Raw genomic sequence first — 20641 nt, 5'->3', positions numbered from 1 at the left:
AATATTAGAATATTTTTATTTTTGGAAATTATTTTCTAATTAAGGAAATGATTTTCTATTTAAGGAAATAAATAAATAATTGATTTTCTGATAAATGAATATTTTATATTCATTGAATCTGAACAAAATCAATTATGTAATATTCTATATATGGTCAGATTTCTATATTCATTACCTGATTTGATTTCCTGAATTAATTGTCAAAATATTCTGACAATTAATGTGGCACAGATACTGATGGAGTATCTCACCTATAAATATAGGGTCTCGGTCCCCGAGCTCCTCACTAATTCTGAATCCATTCAGCGAATTCCATCTAAAGAGAGTTGAGAGAGCGAGGAAGCCCGAACTCCAATACCGAAGCTATCGCAGGGATTGAAGCTCAAAGATCAATGGCTGGAGGTACATCGATCCTTTCATTGCGTATATTATTGATATGATTAAAGTTTATTTTCCGCATTTCATATCATTGTATATGCTATATTACATACACTATATATATAGTCTAACATATTTCTCTCTTAAAAAAAATCTAAAGTATTCGATTTTACAAAAATAGAATGTGTGTAAAAGATCCTAAATATTTTTAAGAGCCACATAATTAATAAATAATTTTGGCCCTTGTTAATTTACCAAAAACAATGAAGACTAAGAACACATCTCGAATGGAGATGCAAAATATAAGTAATGCAAATATAAAATATAGCATACTTTGTCAAAAGTCTACTTTAATGATATGTCAAATTATGATGCAAGTATCTCACATAACAAAAAGTAATCTAAATTTATCTAAATTTAGATCACAATATATAATGCAAAATTTGTATTACAATGAATGCTATGATTTTATAATTACTATTATGTTATTTTTAATATTTTATTATAAAAGATTAATTATCATGTTTATTTGCATTATTATTTTATATTTTTAATAAATTGTTAGATGAATATTTAATCATATATTAAATTTTGCATTAAAATTTATAATAATACATTGGAGCATAATAGTAAAAATTGATACAAAAATATCACACAATCATTATTTGTACCAAATATAAATCAACTTTTACAACGGTCTAAAAAAGTAACATATTGCAAATTTATTAAAAAAAATATTTGAACTATGGGCTCACGTGCGAAGCACGTTAGACCCAACTAGTAGTATTATAAATATTAATAGCAGTGGCGGAACCAGACGACAAAATAAGGAGAGAGACTAAATAAAATATATTTTCACCTAATTTTTTTAGTATGTAGTATTTTATAAATCAATATAAGAAGTAGGGGTGTTCATTGGATCACATCCGATGGATTTGGACCCATCCGATCCAATCCAATTATTTATTGGATATTGAATTTTGCCATTTGATCCAATCCAATTGAATTGAGTCATCCGATCCAATCTGATTCAATGGATGTATTGGATTGGATCAGTTCCATCCATTAGATGCTTTAACTGGTTTTTTATTGGATTGGATTGGATCCATCCAATGGATCCAATCCATTTTAGACACTATTTAGGCTGATTTCATTAAAAAGAAAAAATATAATATAAAACCTAATAATCTAATAATAAACAATAGTTTAATCCAAATCCAACCTAACTTTCATGATCCCATAATAAAAATATAACACAAATCTAACTTAATAAGTAAAAGTTTTAATAAACAAGTCCAATACATCAAATGTAAATATTATATAAAATATTAAATCAATGTGTGCAGGTGCACAGTAAAACCTATTAATAATTAATATATTTTTTTAAAACAAAATAATTAAATATATAAAATTATAAATATTAAATATGATTGGATGGACATTGGATAATATTGGATTGGATCGGTTCGGTTATCCATTGGATCGGATGTCTCATCCAACATCCGATCCGATCCAATTGGATTTTTAAAATTTGCATCCGATCCAATTATGATTGGATATCCGATTCTATTGGATCGGTTGGGATTGGATCGGTCGGTTGTGATTGGATCGGATGACTTTCTGCACACCCCTAATAAGAAGTTAATTAGCTTTACACAACGTATATAAAATAATGAGAAATAATAAAGGGCACCTTATAGTCTTTTTCAATTTTAACTTCACAATTTATTATTAGGCTTAGTAATAAGAGAATTATCACATTATTCTAATAAGTAAAATCTAATTATTCTAATTTAATTTATATATTATGTATAACTTTTTTCTTTTTCTAAAAAGTTAGGGGGCATGGCCACTCCATAAATATATGTAGTTCTGCCGCTGATTAATAATACTAATTAAATGTTTAATAAACATATATATGCATTGTTTATAAAAATATAAATAAAATTTATAAATGTGTTTGTATATATATTTTTTTAATTTCATACTAAATTTTAATAAACATATTATTTTAGTAATATATCAAAATATAAATATTAATTTTTATAATTATATATTTAGCTTTATGCCTTTTTTTAGAAAATCAATTGAAAGTAATTAATCAACAAGTTAAAATTGTAAACATATATGTTTATTTATAAATATTCATAAAATTATATAGTAGTATTATGTTATTATTTTTTTTACACATTTTTTGTATTTACTTGTATATAAATGAAAATTACCCATGTTATTATGCAAGAACGCTCTAACTAACTTTTCTTGAATCAGTTACATACTTGCTTAGCTGCCTATATAAGGTAACTCTTCTTTATTATTCAAAACACTTTTCAGAACTCGACAGAAGCACAAATCTAGAAAGTGTGCAAGAAGATTAGCTATGAAAGAGTTGGGATTCCAAAGGGAAAGGATTTTGTAATGAGATACACAAACGTCTGAATGTGTATGCTAGGGTGAGAGAGTGTGAGAATGAAACACTTGTGAGGACTCAAGATTGAGAATCCATACTCAACTGTGACGTACTCAATTTGTTGTTGATCAATAAAGAAATGTGAGATCGAGTTCCAAGTTGAAGTAGGACCAAGTTTACATCAAACTTAGGATCTGAACCAATGTTTCTATGTTTTATAGATTGATCTTTATAGTTCTTTTATATCCATTGTATGTTTGATTGTTTGCCATTGTTGATATTTTGAATTGTGCTTTATTTTGAGTTCACTAATCATTACATTTTAAGTTTCATGTTTATAATTCCAACTAATCAAAGTTGAAAATCCTACAAAGCAAAGCTAGGTTCATCGCTCTACGAATAGATTACTCAAGGTTTTGATTCATTCGTGGCAAGATTGATTAAATAAAGAGATTCAAGAATTCGTGTCAACAATGGCCAAGTTCAAATTAGAGAAATTCAATGAAATATGGTACTTTGCCTTATGGAGAGAGAGCTTAAAGGGAATTCTGGTTCACCAAAAAATTGCTAAAGTACTTGGAGATGCCAAGTTACTATCAGAGAAGAAAGATGAAGAAGTTGTTGAAATAGAGGAGATGGCATACTACACCATCATAATGCATCTTTCCAACAACGTAAGGAAGAAATTGACCAACATTGTTACAACAAAAGGAATATGGGAAAAGCTTGAAGAGCTATATTTGAAACCTTCTATCTCTAGCAAGATCAACTTACTTTAGCAATTATTTGGTTTTAGAATGATTTCTTCTTTATCTTTAGATGATAACATTGATAAGTTTAATAAAATCATTCTAGGTCTTGCCAACATTAATCACAAAGTTGATGAGAAGAGTCAAGATATTATCTTTCTTAGATCACTCCTAATTGTGAAGGCTACCATTAAATATAACAGAGATGTTATATCTCTAAGAGATATTCTTAGAGCTTTGAAGTCTAAGGACTTTGAATTGCAATTGGAGAAAGAAACTAAGAAAGAGGAATCATACTTTGCCAGAGGATAAACACCAACAAAGAACCACTCAAGGAGTCATTCACATTCAATTTCGAGATATAATCTCGAGGAAAAGATTCTAGAAAGTGTTACTTTTGTGGAAGGTCATGACATATTCAAAGATTTTGTGCACAATACAAAGAACAACAAGGGAGCTTCAAAAAGCACAACATCACCACAAGACTGATTATAAACAAAATTAACTTACTTTAGCGATTAATCATAGACTAATCAACTTACTTAGGAGTGATGTTTCATTGGTAGTATCTTCTTAAAAATTCACCGTTCTAGTACCTTGGTACCAAAATCAGCTCCATATTTTCATTATACCGACCAAGCTTATATGCTCCTAATTTTGTAACTTCAGTTACTGATACGGGCTTTCCCAATTAGGCTTGAGTATGTCTGTTGCACTATCTTTGGAGTTTAAAGATACTCGTTTGAGCATCATATCTCCTACGAAGAACTTTCTCTCTCTCACTTGCTTGTTGAAGTGTCGAGCTACTTTTTTCTTATTAGCATTTAACTTTAGGTTTGCCAGGTCATTTCATTCTTCAATTTCATCAAGTGATTCTGTCAAAAGAGCATGGTTTATTTCATGATCGTATGTCATCCTTCTGTGGGATAGAGGATCTAATTCCACGGGCAACATTGCTTCATAGTCGTATGCCATGGAAAATAGGATTTATCTAGTGGCAGCCCTTTCTATTATTCGGTACGACCAAAGTACTTCAGGCCAATTACCCTTAGCTTTTTTGTGCCTTTTTTTCAAGGTGTCCTTGAGAGTTTTATTAACTGCTTCAACCTGGCCATTATCTTGAGGGCGTGCAACTACCAAAAAGCTTTTGATGATTCCTTGCTCTATGTAGAAGTCTGTAAACAGTTGGCTATCAACTTGCTTCCCACTGTCTGAAACAATTTTATGAGGAAGTCTGAACCAGAATATTATATGTTTTACTACAAAATCTAGCACTTTCTTTGAAGTGATTGTTGCCCCTAGAATGATTATCACAAAACCCTTCATGAACTTTAGTTGACAGTCGCGCATCCTCTTCTTTAGTAACACACCTTAGCAAAAGCACAGAGAAGCCTCTCCTGTACATCACTTCATCCATAATTAGATATCGCACTACTTTCCTTTGCATTTTTTGAGTTTTATTTTTGTCACTTGGTAGCTCACCTGTGTTAAGGAAGGTTGCAATTGGGGTCATCCAGTTCAGCGTATTATGTAGAATCTCGATTTCTGTTATGCAGGTAATGCTCATGTTCTTCAAGAACTGGATTGGTACTAGGTTTGACTTATCTGTCATTGTATTGCTTGCCAACCGTGCAAGAGCATCTACAATTGTATTTTCCTCTCTCAGAATCTGCCTGAGGGTGTACCCTTTGAATTTTGCGAGGAGGTCTTGTATTCTACTTAGGTATGCTATTATTTTTTCTCCCCGAGCCATCTACTCACCTAAAATATGATTTACGACCAACTGGGAGTCACTGTAAATTTCTAAGTATTTAACATTTACTTCTCACGCCAATTTTAATCCAATAATTAGTGCTTCATTATTTTGGCTTCATTTACACAATCCCATAAGTACCACATGTAAATTCTTGGAATCAAGATTTATTCGGTGTTTTATGGAATGAACACCCAGAATCCAAATTCCATTCAGAATCTGAAATCTCAGAGGTTACCAACAAAGCACTAGCTAAGTCATAACTGTCACTACCTACTGTTGCATCTCCTTCAGATCTTGAATCACCCGTCTTATACTTCTGCGGACACGCCCGTCTGAGATGTCCTATTTTCTTACAGATTTAGCATTTAAGATTCTTCTGGTTATCAAACTTTGATTTAAATCTTGATTTTACTTTTGAACTTTTGTGACTTTCTCTTTTCTCACTTTTGCCCCCTGTATACAATCCATCACCACTTCCAAAAATTTTTGACTCACTCCTCTGATTCAGCTCTTTCGAATTCAAGGCTAGTTGCACATCATCGAGTGTGATCGATTCTCTTCCATACAATATTGTATCTTTAAAGTGTGCAAAGGACTTTGGTAAAGAACTGAGCAACAACAAGGTTTGATCTTCGTCTTCAATGGTGACACCAATGTTTTCAAGATCGAGAATCAACTTGTTAAACTCATCAATCTATTCTTCAACAGATTTATCTTCTATCATCTTGAATGAATACATGGCCTGTTTCAGATATAATCTATTCACCAATGATTTATTCATATGCAGACTTTCAAGTTTAGACCGCACACCTGTGGTTGTATCTTTTTTTGCAACCTTTGTCAGAACCTTATCTCCAAGATTCAAAATGATCGCACTATGAGCCTTTGTAAGAGTCTCTTTCTTGTCTTTTTCAGATATCGAATCAGGTAGAGAGACTTTTCTCCTAACAGAGCCTCATACAACCCTTGATGAAACAACAATGCCTTCATCTTCATTCTCCATAATCAAAAAGCATTCGCACTAGTAAACTTTTTGACATCGTATTCGGCAACAACTATGATTACAAACCAAATTCTGATACTAGCTTGTTGTGCGAAACAAAATAATTAATCACTTACGATATAATTTACATTACCAACAAAGACGCAACCTGATCAAAAAACTAAATACCAAGAGATTTCAAGAATTTAAGATAATGAATTAAGCAGTAAAACAGAAAAGAATAACACTAGCTTTAACGAGTTCGAGCCATGTGCAATGATATACATCTCTGTTGGAACAGTAACAGCCATATCTTTATTAATATCAGTGTTTACAAGGTTACAAGAATCTTTACAAACTTCTCAAAGATTACAAGAAGAGGTTTCTCTCTCTAGTTTAGACCCTACCTTGGATTTACACTGATGTGATAATCAGCGATGGTGTGTACTTACACTTAGAATAAGTGTTATGTTCTTTCCAGGACATTGGTAAAGTATACTGGTTTCGAATGTATGGAGTATACATTGGACTGGACTGATATTGAACTTAGTCAAGATATTATAAACTTACCGTTGTATCTTTCCAAGTCAATGTCACTATTTGATCTTAGATTAAAAGAATCTAAATCCTGATATGCTTAGGCTCAACTCAGGAGTGCTATTCATGTTCTTTGATTTATTAGTTAAGCCTACTTTTGGGTCAGGGTGATACGTATATTTTGGGAACATGATAGTATGACTGAGTGGGAGCGCTGAACATAAATATGGAATCTATAGCTTCTACTGGTGTATAGAAGTCAAGTGATGATTCCCTTCGAGCTTAGCTAAATAGAAGTAAATGGATGAGCTCTTGTTTCAGTGACTATTTCTTAGATCATTAAAACATCATTTACAGGTAGCTAAGTGTTTTAAGGGGCCAAATACATTGAGGAGTGAAAACGGTAAATTTATCCCATCTCGATGTAAATCATCTATATAGAGGATATTTGATCACATTAAGATTATAACAATGGTTAAATGAGATAGCATATCTATATCGTGGAACATATAGAATGCTCTATATAAGTCTGAGAGTGTAATTCCAAGTTCTAAGAGTGGATTCAACAAGGAATTAATAAGTTAGGAATTTACTTAGTAAATTCGGTTCGCTTATTGGAAGCTCAGCAATATAGATCCATGGTCCCCATTCTAGTTGAGACCATACTGCTTGTAAGACTCAATAATTGATTTATGATTAATCAATTATAATTCTAAAGTTAGACTATGTCTAATTTGTGAATCTTCACTAAGCAGGGGTGAAATTGTAAAGAAAAGAGATTCTAGGTTTATTTATTAATTAAGAGACTCTATATGTCTAATTAATAATTATATTAAATGACAATATTATTTAATAATCTATTTTAGTTATTAAATAATTAGTTTTGGCATTTAAATAGTTAAAATTAGAAAATTTGTGTTTTTGAGAAAATAGAAATAAAAATTGTGAAAACTGCAAAATCCAAGTGAGGCCCATTAACACCTATGGCCGGCCACTTGATTGGCTTTTTCCAATTAATATTTTCATTATTTTAATGCCAAGTAATTACTAACCTAGTAGTTGCCTATAAATAGAAAGTGATAGCTCAGTCAAAAATAACAATTTTAAAGAGTTTGTCAGTAATTTAAGAAAACTGAGCCTTCCACTTTCTCTCTATAGCCGACCCTCTCTCTCTCTCTCTCTCTCTTTTCTTCTTCATATTTTCGAAACCTCTTAGTGATAGAGTAGTGCCCACACACAGCAAGTGGTACCTCAATCATAGATTGGAAGACTGTGAAGCATCAAATTCAAAGAGAAGGACATTCGGGCTCAGATCTTGATAATACTCTGCGACAGAAAGGATACAAGGGTTAGAGATCTAAGTGGAAGGAGACATATTATTCCGTTGCAACCAATGTAAGGTTTTCTTAACTTTATATGTGTTTATTATCGTTTTAGAAAGTTCATATTTAGGATGTTAAACAACATACTTGTGAGTAGATCTAAGATCCTGGTAAAATAAATATCCAACATACAACTATATATAGATTTGCATTGTTGCCAAATATATCTCTTAAATCATCATGGTGCATTTATACCGCCATAAATGATCAAACTCAACACCAGCAACAATAATCTACATCATCTTGAAAAATGTGCTTTCAGTACGAATAATCCGGAAGCTTTGTAACACACAAGCCTTCCAGATACATACATAACTTCATCCCCATGTGAACCTTCAAGACTGACAGAGCTGTCCGAGAGTACACCTCCGATTTAATGACAAGCCTTCCTAGAGAGACATTTCATACACAGTACAAGCTTATTTGGAAGTACCTTCTGAATTCAACAAGACCTCCTACACAGGGTTTTCTAGATCCACACTAAGCTTCCAGTATCTGCTCTTCGGATTCACAGCTTCTAATTCCAAAAGACAAAACTTGTAACCATAATCTACAGTATCTTAACCTTCAGTTATTTTGTTACAAGCAGTGGAAGAGAGATGGGCCATATTGTTTCAGGTTGGAGTATCCTCCAAGGTGACCCTTTATTCACCTTATTTGTTTCCTATTTGTGCTAAAGGATTCTATTCTTTAATTAAAAGGTTTATGGTAAGGCGTGATATTCATGGTGACCAAGTTTTCAATGGAGCTCCTGTTAATTCTCGTATGGTTTTTACAGACGATAGTTATATTTATTACAAAGCAAATGAGTGAGAAGCTAGGAGTATTATTCAGCTATTACAACTCTTTGAGAGAGCCTTAGGTCATCGAATTTATTTTTCTAAATTAACCCTATATTTTAGTTCAAATTCTTCTCAACCCTAAAAAGATCTGGTTTGTGGTCTGTAGGGTATGGTGGAAATAAGAATGCTATTATGGGTTTCTTGAGGGATAAAATTCAAGAGTGAATTCAGAGTTAGGATGTTAGATTGTTATCAAAGGTTGTTAAAGAAGTGCTTATAAAAATGGTTACACATGCTCTATCAGTTTTTTTTACTGCTAGGTTATACATGTAATAATAGCTGGAGGGATTGATGAGTAAGTATTGGTGGAATTAGGGGTCCTCTGAATGGCATGGTGTAAGTTGGTTAAGTTGGAACCATCTTTGTAGTCATAAATACCATGGAGGTCTTGGTTCTTGGCATTTACGGGATTTTAATCTAGCTATGTTACGGAAACAAGCTTGGAGGCTAGTAATTAATGACTCTTCGTTGGCGAGTCGTGTTTATAAAGCCCATTATTATCCTCAAGGGACTTGTCTTAATGATTCCCTTGGGGATAATTCTAGCTTTATTTGGAAGAGAATTTTTGAAATGTAAGATTTAATCAAAGCAGGGGCTAGATGGCTAGTTGGTCCTGGCTCGTCAATAAATATTTTGCGAGATATGTGGGTCTTGATAATAACAATTCATTTGTTACTTCTAATTTGATTGGTGCAAATGTCTTTGTTGACAACCTTATGGAGGTTGGTAGGAGAGTTTGGGATAGGGAAATTGTAGAAGATATGTTCAATCTTTGGGATAGGGAGTTAATTTTGAACACTCAAATTAGTCAACCGGTTGCCTCAGATTTGTGGTATTGGTCTCATGATATCAAAGGGCTTTATACCATTAAAGAAGCCTATAAGTTTCTGCATAATTTGAATTCTTTGGTGGTGAGTAATGAGGATATGATCTTTTGGAAGATAGCTTGGAGTTTGAAGGTGCCTCCGAAGGTAAAACTTTTTCTTTGGTATCTTTCTTTGGTAGCTTGGCTACTCGGGTTTAGTTGGTGTCTAAGCTTGTGTCGTTGCCTGTTTAATGTCCAATGTGTTGACATGAGAATGAAATGGTTCTGCATCTACTGGTTTTTTATTTGTTCGCTCGTGGATGTTCGATGTGGTCTGCTGTTAGCATCAGTAGAGTAGTTGGGACTGATTATTGGGACTAGTTTGGTCGAGTTACTCAGCAACAAGTTGCTAGTATGGGTGAAGAACTTGCTATGGAAGCGTGGGTGATTTGGAAAGCTTGTACTGACGTGGTGTGGCAGAATAAGATGACTACGACAACGAAAGTTGTTCTCTTGGCAAGAGTGACCCTTAATCAATGGCAACATGCTCAATCAAATAGAATGGGGTCGTTGTCTCACACGATGAAGTGGGATAATAAACTTGAGCATTGGACTAAATCAGATGTGAATAAGATTAAGCTTAATGTCGACAACTTACTTTTCAAATCAGAAGGAAAGTTTGGTGTGGGAGTAGTAGCTCGTGATAGTTCTGACACTCTTTTGGAAGGCTTTTCAATGAGTTTTCATGGGTGGGCTGAGGCTTTTTTTGTGGAGGTCATTGGAATCAAAGAGGTCTTAGGTTGGATCGAAAGGAAAGGGTGGCTTGATGTTCAGCTTGAGACAAATTTCTTAGTGGTTGTTTAAGCCGTGCATAGTCCCATTCACATGCCATATTTATTTAGTCAAGTTGTTCAGGAGTGTAGGAGTTTGTTAGACTTTTTGAAGTCTGTTAATTTTATTTTTGTTAAATATTTAATAAACTAGGGGCTCACTATGTTGCTCGTGACTCTTATTTCTATTTAGATCATATTTTCATTGAGAACTCCGTTCCTACTGATGTTTTATCTATTGTTATAGCTGAAGCTATTTGATTGATAAAATTGTAATTTTTTTTCAAATATATATATTGCTATATATTATTTAATTTAATATTTTTAGTTAGTTTAAATTAAACACTTTCTAAATAAAAAAATAATAACTATTATGATTTCGTTTCTAAATAATTTTAGTAAATAATATATTACAAATATTGATTATTCTTCTTAATTTTTTTCGCTATATTTCTCAATTAATTTATTTCAATTTCAATTATTGTTTGGTAAACATGCTATAAAGTAATTGGTTATTCTAAACTCTAGTTTCTCCATATTTTTAATTTTTCTCACAAAATAATTTTTTCAAATAATATATATATTTTTATAAACTTTACAAAGACAACATAAAAATGAAAACTTCCTTAATTTTATTTAATATATTAGTAGTAATCTTTGCAAGAAAAACAAATAACCCCACAATATTAATTAATCATTTATTTCATAAGTCTCTTCTTCTTTTTCTTTTAACGATAAATAATTTCAAAAAATATTAAAAGCTATTAAGATACAATAAGGACAATGGAATCCATTGTGGTTTGTAATTTGGCCAAAAGAAGAAATAGGAAAAAGAAAAAAGAAAGAGACTGAAATGTTAAAACATAAAAAAGGGTCAAATGATTTGAGTGAGAAGTGGTTGAGTTAGTCTTTTCTTTGCATAGGAGAGTACAGACCATACAGAGAAGCAATATGAGTGTGTGTGTGTGTGCCATGACAGCATAGTAGCACTTAGGCCTTATATCTCATGAGTTAGTTAGTTGGCCGGCTGGGACATTTATATGCATATATTTCACAGCTCACTCTGGATTTGGTGGTCCAAACACTCCGATTCTGACCAACAATACAAACAATATTACACTACACACTCTAATTTTATGGTCCCATCTAATCTTCTCTGTGTTAATACATAAATAATCTAATTATGATCACCATTAATTGCAACTCACTTCAGTGCAAGTCTCTTAGCTTAACACAAAAACTATGTTAGTTGACACTTTCGCAATTATGTTTTAGACCCCTCGACAGACACGCCCTTATCATCATATCTTTTTTTTCTATTATTATTTGTGGATAATGCAAAAGCTTCATCATGGAATTTCTTTAAGCAAAAAAACCTAAACATAATCATACTGGCTAATAATCGGTTGCACCTTTAAATTGGATAAAAAAATAAATTGTTTACATAAGTTGTAAGAATCGAAACTTGAATTAGCATTGTTGTCAATTAATGTATTTACTTTAGTTTGGAATCTTAATATATTTTGGTTAATTAGGACTTTTATCTTTAAACTTTGATGTACCAAATCATGTTTTTAATATTTTCAAGTTGATAAAAATTCTCCTCAAATTATTGTGATTGTTAAATTTAAGAACTTCTGTCTAAAATAGATCTGACATTGAGGCTTACTGTTTGATGTAGAAAACCTTCCTCCTCTCTTGACACCTCTTGACACACTTCCAGATGCACGATCATTAAGATAAAAGGAACTATTTGAGGAAAAGTTATGAATGTACACCTTGAGCAAAATTGTTTCTGTTGAAAGGTCCATTATAATTTCCTCTTGGAGTATGAAACTGATTGTGATTTCCTTGTTGATATTGTCTAAAGCTCCTACTATTGGTGTAGTTGGCCTCAGGATGAATATCAGCTTCATTTGTTGTGACATGAGCACTGAGATCAAACTTAGTGTCAGTTTTCTCAATTTGAGATTCTGAGGCAAGGAGCAAAGCCTTAATTTCAGCTACAGAGTAGCCTTCAATTCTTATGTTGGTAGAGATCACAAAAGTATCATATTTGCTAGGCAATTCTTCAAAGATAGCTCCACTATGATCGCTTGCTGACAAAACTTCTCCAACAGATGCTAATAGATCCACATGTTGCTTAATTCGAAGTAGATATTCATTTAGGCCAAGATTACCTTTCTTGATATTTTGAAGCTTTGTTCTGAACTCGAGTATCTTGGCTGAGACTTGAAGTGTGAAATATTTTTCTAATGTACGCCAGATCTGACCAGCTAATTCACATCCCACTATGCGAGTCAGCAAGCTTATGGACATTGATGAGAGAAGCTAGGACACAAGTAATTGATCTTAAACATCCCACTCAATGTAAACAACATTTAAAGTGTTCGAGGCTTGATCTGCATCAGATAAGAACTTAGGTGGAGGTGCAACACCTTGGATGTAATGCAGCAATATGTTTCCTCTGATTGCTGCCATAACCTGTTGCTTCCACAACAAGAAGTTGTGATTATTGAGCTTCATCGAGAGACTGTGATTGAAGAACACAGTGGATGATTTGTTTGAATCCTTTCCTTTGCCATTGGCTGATCCAGGATCGGTTGTATGTTGATTGCTTAAATTGCTAGTGATAACATTCGCCATTAATGGTAAATAGTGCTCTGATACCATGTTGAAATTCCTTCTTGACATGATTGCAAAAGACAAAGAATAACAAAGAACAATGAACAAGAAGAAAGAAAAGGAAAGAGAGTAGAGAAAGATTGAATCAACAAAGAAATGATTCATTATTGAGCTAAGCTTCGAGAGCTTAGAGCTTATATACAAGAGAGAGACAGTGAGAAGTTAGTTAGGACAACCAATTGATAGCTCACCAAGATTACAACAGTATTATAACAAACTCATTAAGCTGACAACAAAGTAACTAACAAACCTAACTAACTTTTAACTGTCTTAACAATATCCATTTTTCTCTAATTAAAGTTTTACTCAAACTCTCCACAAACCTACACATCCATCTTCAAAGAACACAAATCTACTATGTTTGAAATTATGTCTTAGTTATGTGAGAGTATGATGATAATTTTGATACAATACTCATAAAAAAATGTATATTTAAATTAAATTTTATATGAAGGTCAATTTAGTTAATGTATAAAAAAAGGAATTATTACATGGAAAATACCAATTGACACTTTAGTTATAAAAATACCTCCATAAGTTGTGGACAACATTTATACTTTTTATGTGCTTTTAATTACAAAAATACACCTCTTACACTATCACTTACACAATCAGACGATGGTTGCTGGGTGGTTGGCTGAAGGTTGCATCAGACAAAAATTTCAATCAGATGAAAGTTGCTGGGTGGTTGGTCGAAGGTTGCATTAGACGAAGGCTTCAATCAGACGAAGGTTTCAATCAGACAAAGGTTGCTGGGTGGTTGGTTGAAGGTTGCATCAGATAAAGGTTTCAATCAAACGAAATAACTGTTAGCAAATTGGTTATGCAACTGTAATGCAACTGTTATGAAACATTAAACGTAACTCTATCTACATGTCTCTTCGTGATTTAATATGAATAAATTTACCATTAAAAATTTAAAAAACAACGAAAATACACCAGGATAAATATTTTACTATAGTATTGATATAATTTTCTTTTGGATTACACTTGAGTTAGATTGTTTGGGAACTCCAATTCAATTTTTTGAGATTTGCATTTCATGGATCTGAAAATTCAAGTCAGGATATTAGTTTTATGCAAATTAAACTGGATTTCCGGTTGAATTTTAGTTTCGTAGTAGTTTTTCTACACTTTTTTTTCATGAATTTGAAACAGCCCTATTTTGATTGATTCTGGTCGTCTTCTCAGGGGATATTGCCAGAATTAATGGTGGTTCTCTTTCTGGTTGAATTTTTGTTTCGATTGCGTTGAGTTGCTGCGTGGTTCCGCGATGGTTACCCAAGAAGCATGGATCCTGGGTTGAAGGTGTGTGTAAGTGGTTTTTGTATAAATTTTTTTATTTGGACTGTACATTTGTTTATTTGGCTAGCTGAAAAATATTTTTGTAATATTGTTACTTTTTTTAATTAAAATTGAAAAAAAAAAAATCCTTAGAAAATGAGTATTCTTTAACTTCTCCCATAATAATACGAGAAATTTATATAAAGTATTATTTTTAATAAAAATTTTACTTTTATGTTCAAATATTTTTTTAATATTTATACGGTGATATAAAAACAATACGAAAATAATAAGAAAATCACATATAAATAATAAAAAAATCAACAACAAAATAATAAAAGTACAAAAAATAATATCAAAACATCAAAACATCGTATTTTTAATAAATAAAATCTTAAAACAATAAAAATATTTAAAATTTCATATAATGATATTTTTGTAATTTTTTTTTATTATTTTTATGTATTTTTAAAACAATTCCTAAATTAAGTTAGAAGTACACAAGTACCAATCACTCATGGTTGCGGCTTTGGGTTGCCGAATTCAAAATTGAAGGTTTTGAACTTTGAGTAGTCCTTATGCCACATTATCATCAACGTATTCTCATTGACACGATACGTGACTCACATTATATTATTAAAATTTATTAGAGAATCTCCTAATGTGTGGAACGATTATAGAATATGCAGGAAGAATCAACTACTCTTTCTATTGCCAATTAATTTTAAGATAGAACCCATTCACCTTATTCTAAATTCTCTAAATTCTAGCAGAGCTCGTTCAAGTACACCATGCAAGCTTGATCATTGCAATAAAGCCATAAATTAAGTCATTGTCATTTTTTAATTTATTATACGTTACTTTTTTATTATTCACATTTCTTAGTCTAAAGCTCAAAGTAGGTAACCTAATATGAAATTTAAAAAACGAACGTAAAAAAAGTGTTGTAAAAACGTGTACAAATCAAATAAATATAAAAAGAGGAAAACTGTAATAGTAAACACAAGAAGAGGTAGATTTCTAATATTGTTCATTGGTTTGGTACTTTAGGTAAGCCCATACAAAAAAATGTTAGGCACGTGCGGTGACAATGAGGCGTGTGAAGATCGGAATCTTCTGGACCGTATTGGATAGTAATTTACTCGTATCGTATGAACTTTCTTGCGCGGTAACTTTGATCGTCGTTTTCTTCGTTTCCAAGATCTTTCGTTAGCGCAAGAAAAGGTACAAAGGAATTCTCAATTTTGGGCGTTTAGGGTTCCAATCAGCTTCATCCTTCCAAAATGTCTTCTCCTGGCGAGTAATGACCTCTTTCACTTTATTTTTTTTTTCTTAGTTTAAGCCTATATCAGATTCATTTTTTTTTTTGGCAATGTTTCTTTTATTATTTCTGTTAGTTTCGAAGAGCACCAAATCGCGTTAATTTTTGGTTTAATGTTTTTGAATTCAGAAGGAATTGAATTATATGCTAGTTGAGTAACCCAAATTTGTCACGAAATTTTCTTAATTATAAGAATGATTTGCTTGAATTTCGGTAATGGAAATAAGTTTGTACTTGTTTTTATAGTTATATATGAGCTCGGTTAAGTGTGATGTAATTTTGCACAACTTGTTAAACCCAAATCATTTTTTAAAAACATGCATACAGTCATAAATTTCAGGAATATGATTTGTGTTATTGACTAGTGACTTCTTTTCTTTATGATATTACTATTGCTATATCAGCTCCATTGTTTCAACAAATCTTCATTTTCATTGGAAGATATTGCTCTTTTATTTCTTTGTTTATTTTTCTTTATCGAGAGGGGGAAGGAGTATGGACTCCGGTTAGGCAAGATTCAGTTTTGGTGAATAGATTGTTGTTAAGGTCATTTCTGTTTGTATACTAGCCTGCTTGAGTTTTTCATTTAGAATTTAATCGAATTTTCAATAGACTTCAGAGTGAAGACAAATTTAGTTCAAAACATGGCATGGGACTGAGGCTTTCACGTGGTTAATAAATGGAATGCCTACGGTTTCTACTGTCATTTGATCTTTTTTCTCATAACTTTTGCAATGTTATTAAGACAATATTTTCTGTAATTTTTAGCCTGATGTGTCCAAAGTGGAATTATTTGGTTTTGTTCCATTAGTTTCAGACTGCAATGTGTATCTATCTGCTCTCTTTTTGATGAATTCATGCTCTGTTGCTTTCTAGTTTTGTTTTCAAATCCTTTATTGTTCCTTTCTTCAGGTTTTACAAGTCACTCCCACCCATTAGTAAGGCTTATGGGACTTTGTGTTTTTTGGCAACCCTGGGCGCTCAATTGCAACTTTATGACAAAAGAAGTATTGCATTAGATTATGGTTCTATCTTCTATGATTATCAGGTTTGGATCAATTTCTGTAGAAATTAATGATGTGTTTGATTAATTTCCTTAAGAAAATATTTGATTCTTGTCTTCTAAGTTCTGATTTACCATTATTTGTAGGTGTGGAGGTTAATTACGAACTTATTTTTCCTTGGCGGATTTTCTATTAATTTTGGGATCCGTCTTCTCATGATGTGAGTAACAATCTCCCAGATTTGTCATTAAATGCTGTAATCTGGGAAGTGTATATGTTTTTTTTTTTCTGTTTATGCTGCCTAGTGGGTGCCACACTTTATTTTTTGGGAGAAAAAATAAGTAGGAAATCTGCTTACCACTGAAACAAGAGGAAGTTTCTCATGTTTTAATACTTTCTCCATGCTGTTTGTTTAGAGCAAGATATGGAGTTCAACTAGAAAAGGGTCCATTTGATCGGAGGACAGCAGATTTCTTGTGGATGATGATATTTGGAGCGTTAACATTACTGGTTTGTGCCAAAATTTATAATTGTCATTGGGCAGTTTATCTTCATATAGATTAGCATTGAGTAGACTTCTTGAAAAAAATTAGGAAGCTCAATTTTACCTTTTCATTTTCTCATTATAGTTTGTATCTTCATTTTCGTTGTCAGTCAGTTGTTGCAATATACCTTATGTTTTACCCTTGCTAAATCTATTTTTAATTGAACTTTTCGCGAACATCTGATCCGAATTTTTGACAACGATTGTTTCAATTATAGGTTTTGTCTCTCATTCCTGGATTTTGGACCCCTTTCTTAGGGGTGTCTCTTGTATTCATGCTTGTTTATGTGTGGAGTCGAGAATTTCCAAATGCCATTATCAACATCTATGGACTTGTGACACTCAAGGTTAGTAACGACAAGCTTTACTTTCCATAGTATAAAGCTGCGGATTGGTTAAGGATGACGTATAATTGTCAAAACAATGGTGATTGCAGGCATTTTATCTACCATGGGCCATGCTTGCTTTGGATGTAATCTTTGGTTCTGGAATTATGCCAGATCTGCTTGGAATCATTGCTGGGCATCTGTATTACTTTCTGACTGTGCTACATCCACTAGCTGGTGGAAAGAACGTATTGAAGACACCAATATGGGTGTATCCTTTTCCTATTGAAACAGGACAAAAAAAAATATAATACAATATCATCATCATTCTTATTCCCATTCTCATGTTCTTTATCGTAATTAACTGCTTACAAGGTTTATCTTCAGTCTAATTGCGGTGTATTTGATTTGTACAAAACTGATTTTCATTGCTAGCCTACATATTTGAAGGTGGTTTGTCACTGTAAAATTTCCTTGACTGTTAGCAAACAGAAATAGACTGGTGGCAAGATGGAGAATAGGAGCTCAACCGATTGTCCGTGCCCGAACTCAAGCCGAACCAGAAAGGAGTACAAGTGGGGCTTTTAGGGGAAGGTCCTATAGGCTTAGTGATTAATTTTGATGACCAAAAAGAGATTTTTTGGTATTTTGAAACATTTTTCAGTCATTTTTGTGGATGATGCAACTAACAAGCAACTTGGTGGCTAAGGAAGTAGAAAAGCTCTTTAATATTTTTTTAGTTTTTCTCAGAACATTTTGTATTTTGTTCAATCATACACTTCCAATAATAATTGAATTGTAAAGAGTCTTCTTTAAGATATATATCTCTTAGTTTGTTTCAATTAGTTTTGTTTATGGTAATATGCAACTTTTTTCTTTCAGAAACCTCCACCCTCCCACAACAATACAATACAATGTAAATAATATGATAATGCAAGTTTTTTTTTTTTTAAAAAAAAAAAAAGGAAAAAAGAAACATGGCCTCAAAATTGAGAGCAAAGACAACAAAATATAAGAGTAGAATAATATGGAAGTGAGATTTGATTTCATACTAAAAGGGAATTTCCTTTTTCAATTGGGATGAGATAAAACATCAAAATAGATTATCTTCTACTTTATATAATAGAACAAAATACAAGAGTAAAGGAAGGAAGCAAAAAAAAAAAAAAAAGCTAAAATTAGAATGAATGGATGGATGTAATATGTGGTGATTATTATCAATAATACTTACTAGTCGATTTACTATTAGATAAAAAAAAAAGAAGTGAGCAATCGTAAAAAATGGAGGTAAATTGGCGGGAGAAGGGACACGTCATGTCATGTCATGTGAAGAAAGAAAAAGTAAATAGGTAATAAAAGATGGTTGCTACTATAATGGAGAGGGTTGAATGGACGGTTGAGAATTGAGATGAACGATGAGATCTATGAGCACGGGGAGGCCAGGCCACTCTGTCTCCGACTTTTGACTTTAAACGTTCAAAGCACTCTCCATATTTCTCTCTTCTCTATTTAATAATTCCCATCTCTTGCCAAAGAAAGGCAGCATTATTAGTGATTACATTACTGGTACCAATAAGTAATAACCTCTTTTTTTTTCTTTAAGAGAAAAACCACAACACTTTCAAAAGAAAATATACAGCCAAAGAAAATGTCGTGGCAAACTTATGTGGATGAGCATCTGATGTGCGACATCGATGGGCAAGGGCAGCATCTGACCGCCGCTGCCATCATCGGCCACGACGGCAGCATTTGGGCCCAGAGCTCTTCCTTCCCTCAGGTCTTCATATTGTTTACATTACAATATTTCTTCTCCTATAATAAACATTGGTATTGGTTATATTGATCATGTTGTTTGTCTTTTCAGTTAAAGGCTCAGGAGATTACTGATATCACTAAGGATTTTGAGGAACCAGGCCATCTTGCTCCTACAGGCTTACACCTTTCTGGCACCAAGTACATGGTCATCCAAGGAGAGCCTGGAGCTGTCATCCGTGGAAAAAAGGTAATAACAATTAATTGGTTGATTGGCTCTGTCTGTTTAGATGGTTGACTGTGGGAAATTATGAATTTTGATTGGCAGGGGTCTGGGGGTGTGACCATAAAGAAAACTGGTCAAGCACTAATTTTTGGGATTTATGAAGAACCAGTAACTCCAGGACAGTGCAACATGGTTGTTGAGAGGTTGGGTGATTACCTTGTTGATCAGGGCCTCTAAGCTATAATGAAATCTCTATTATTATCATCCTCATCATCATCATTATTCAAGTTATCTCTTTTTTCGTTATAATTTTTGGGATTTTTTTCTTTTTTTCTTTCTGGTTTGGGTTTCTGAGTTTGCATCTCTTTCATTTGAAAAAGCTTTTCAAATGGGTATGAAGTTGTTGTAGACAATAACCATCCAAGAACACATAAAACGCTTGTTTGGTCTGTATTTTGTATTTTTTATTTTTTAAATTGAATTATCTCATTTATATGATTTCTTCTTATTATTACGTAACGTTTTTGCAATTTTCTTTCACTAAATTAATGAGTTGAAACGTATCTTAATTATGACATTGTAATTTCGTTAATATTGAGCTGGTTTTCCTATATATAGTTTTTGTAAAACAGAAAGTTAAATGTATTCTTTAAGAAACTTAATATCAAATATTATATTTGCATTTGTTTATAAATACATATATATTTAGTATTTACACAACAACATTGTGCTGGTTTTCCTATATATGGTTTTTGCAAAACAAGAAATTATTGTTGTAACATTTTAAAGAGAAAAGTTTAATATACTTTTTAAGAAACTTGGAATCAA

At 32.4% G+C, this 20641-nt stretch overlaps 2 protein-coding genes across 2 annotated transcripts; both read left to right on the top strand.

Moving 5' to 3' along the window:
* Positions 1 to 15670: 15670 nt before the first annotated feature.
* Positions 15671 to 18677, top strand: LOC115708209 (derlin-1). The gene is made up of 7 exons (XM_030636421.2): positions 15671 to 15940; positions 16874 to 17009; positions 17112 to 17185; positions 17382 to 17475; positions 17728 to 17856; positions 17946 to 18106; positions 18328 to 18677. Exons 1-7 carry the CDS (start codon positions 15924 to 15926, stop codon positions 18449 to 18451), a joined length of 735 nt encoding a protein of 244 aa, XP_030492281.1. The 5' UTR covers positions 15671 to 15923; the 3' UTR covers positions 18452 to 18677.
* Positions 18678 to 18851: 174 nt separating this feature from the next.
* LOC115708352 (profilin-4) lies at positions 18852 to 20311 on the top strand. Its single transcript, XM_030636604.2, has 3 exons — positions 18852 to 19612; positions 19700 to 19837; positions 19916 to 20311. Exons 1-3 carry the CDS (start codon positions 19484 to 19486, stop codon positions 20048 to 20050), a joined length of 402 nt encoding a protein of 133 aa, XP_030492464.1. The 5' UTR covers positions 18852 to 19483; the 3' UTR covers positions 20051 to 20311.
* Positions 20312 to 20641: the final 330 nt, after the last annotated feature.

This window comes from Cannabis sativa, chromosome 1 (assembly GCF_029168945.1).
Source record: "Cannabis sativa cultivar Pink pepper isolate KNU-18-1 chromosome 1, ASM2916894v1, whole genome shotgun sequence".
Taxonomy (NCBI): Eukaryota; Viridiplantae; Streptophyta; class Magnoliopsida; order Rosales; family Cannabaceae; genus Cannabis; species Cannabis sativa.
The sequence above is the reverse complement of the archived record's forward strand: the minus strand, read 5'-3'. Positions and strand labels throughout refer to the sequence as shown.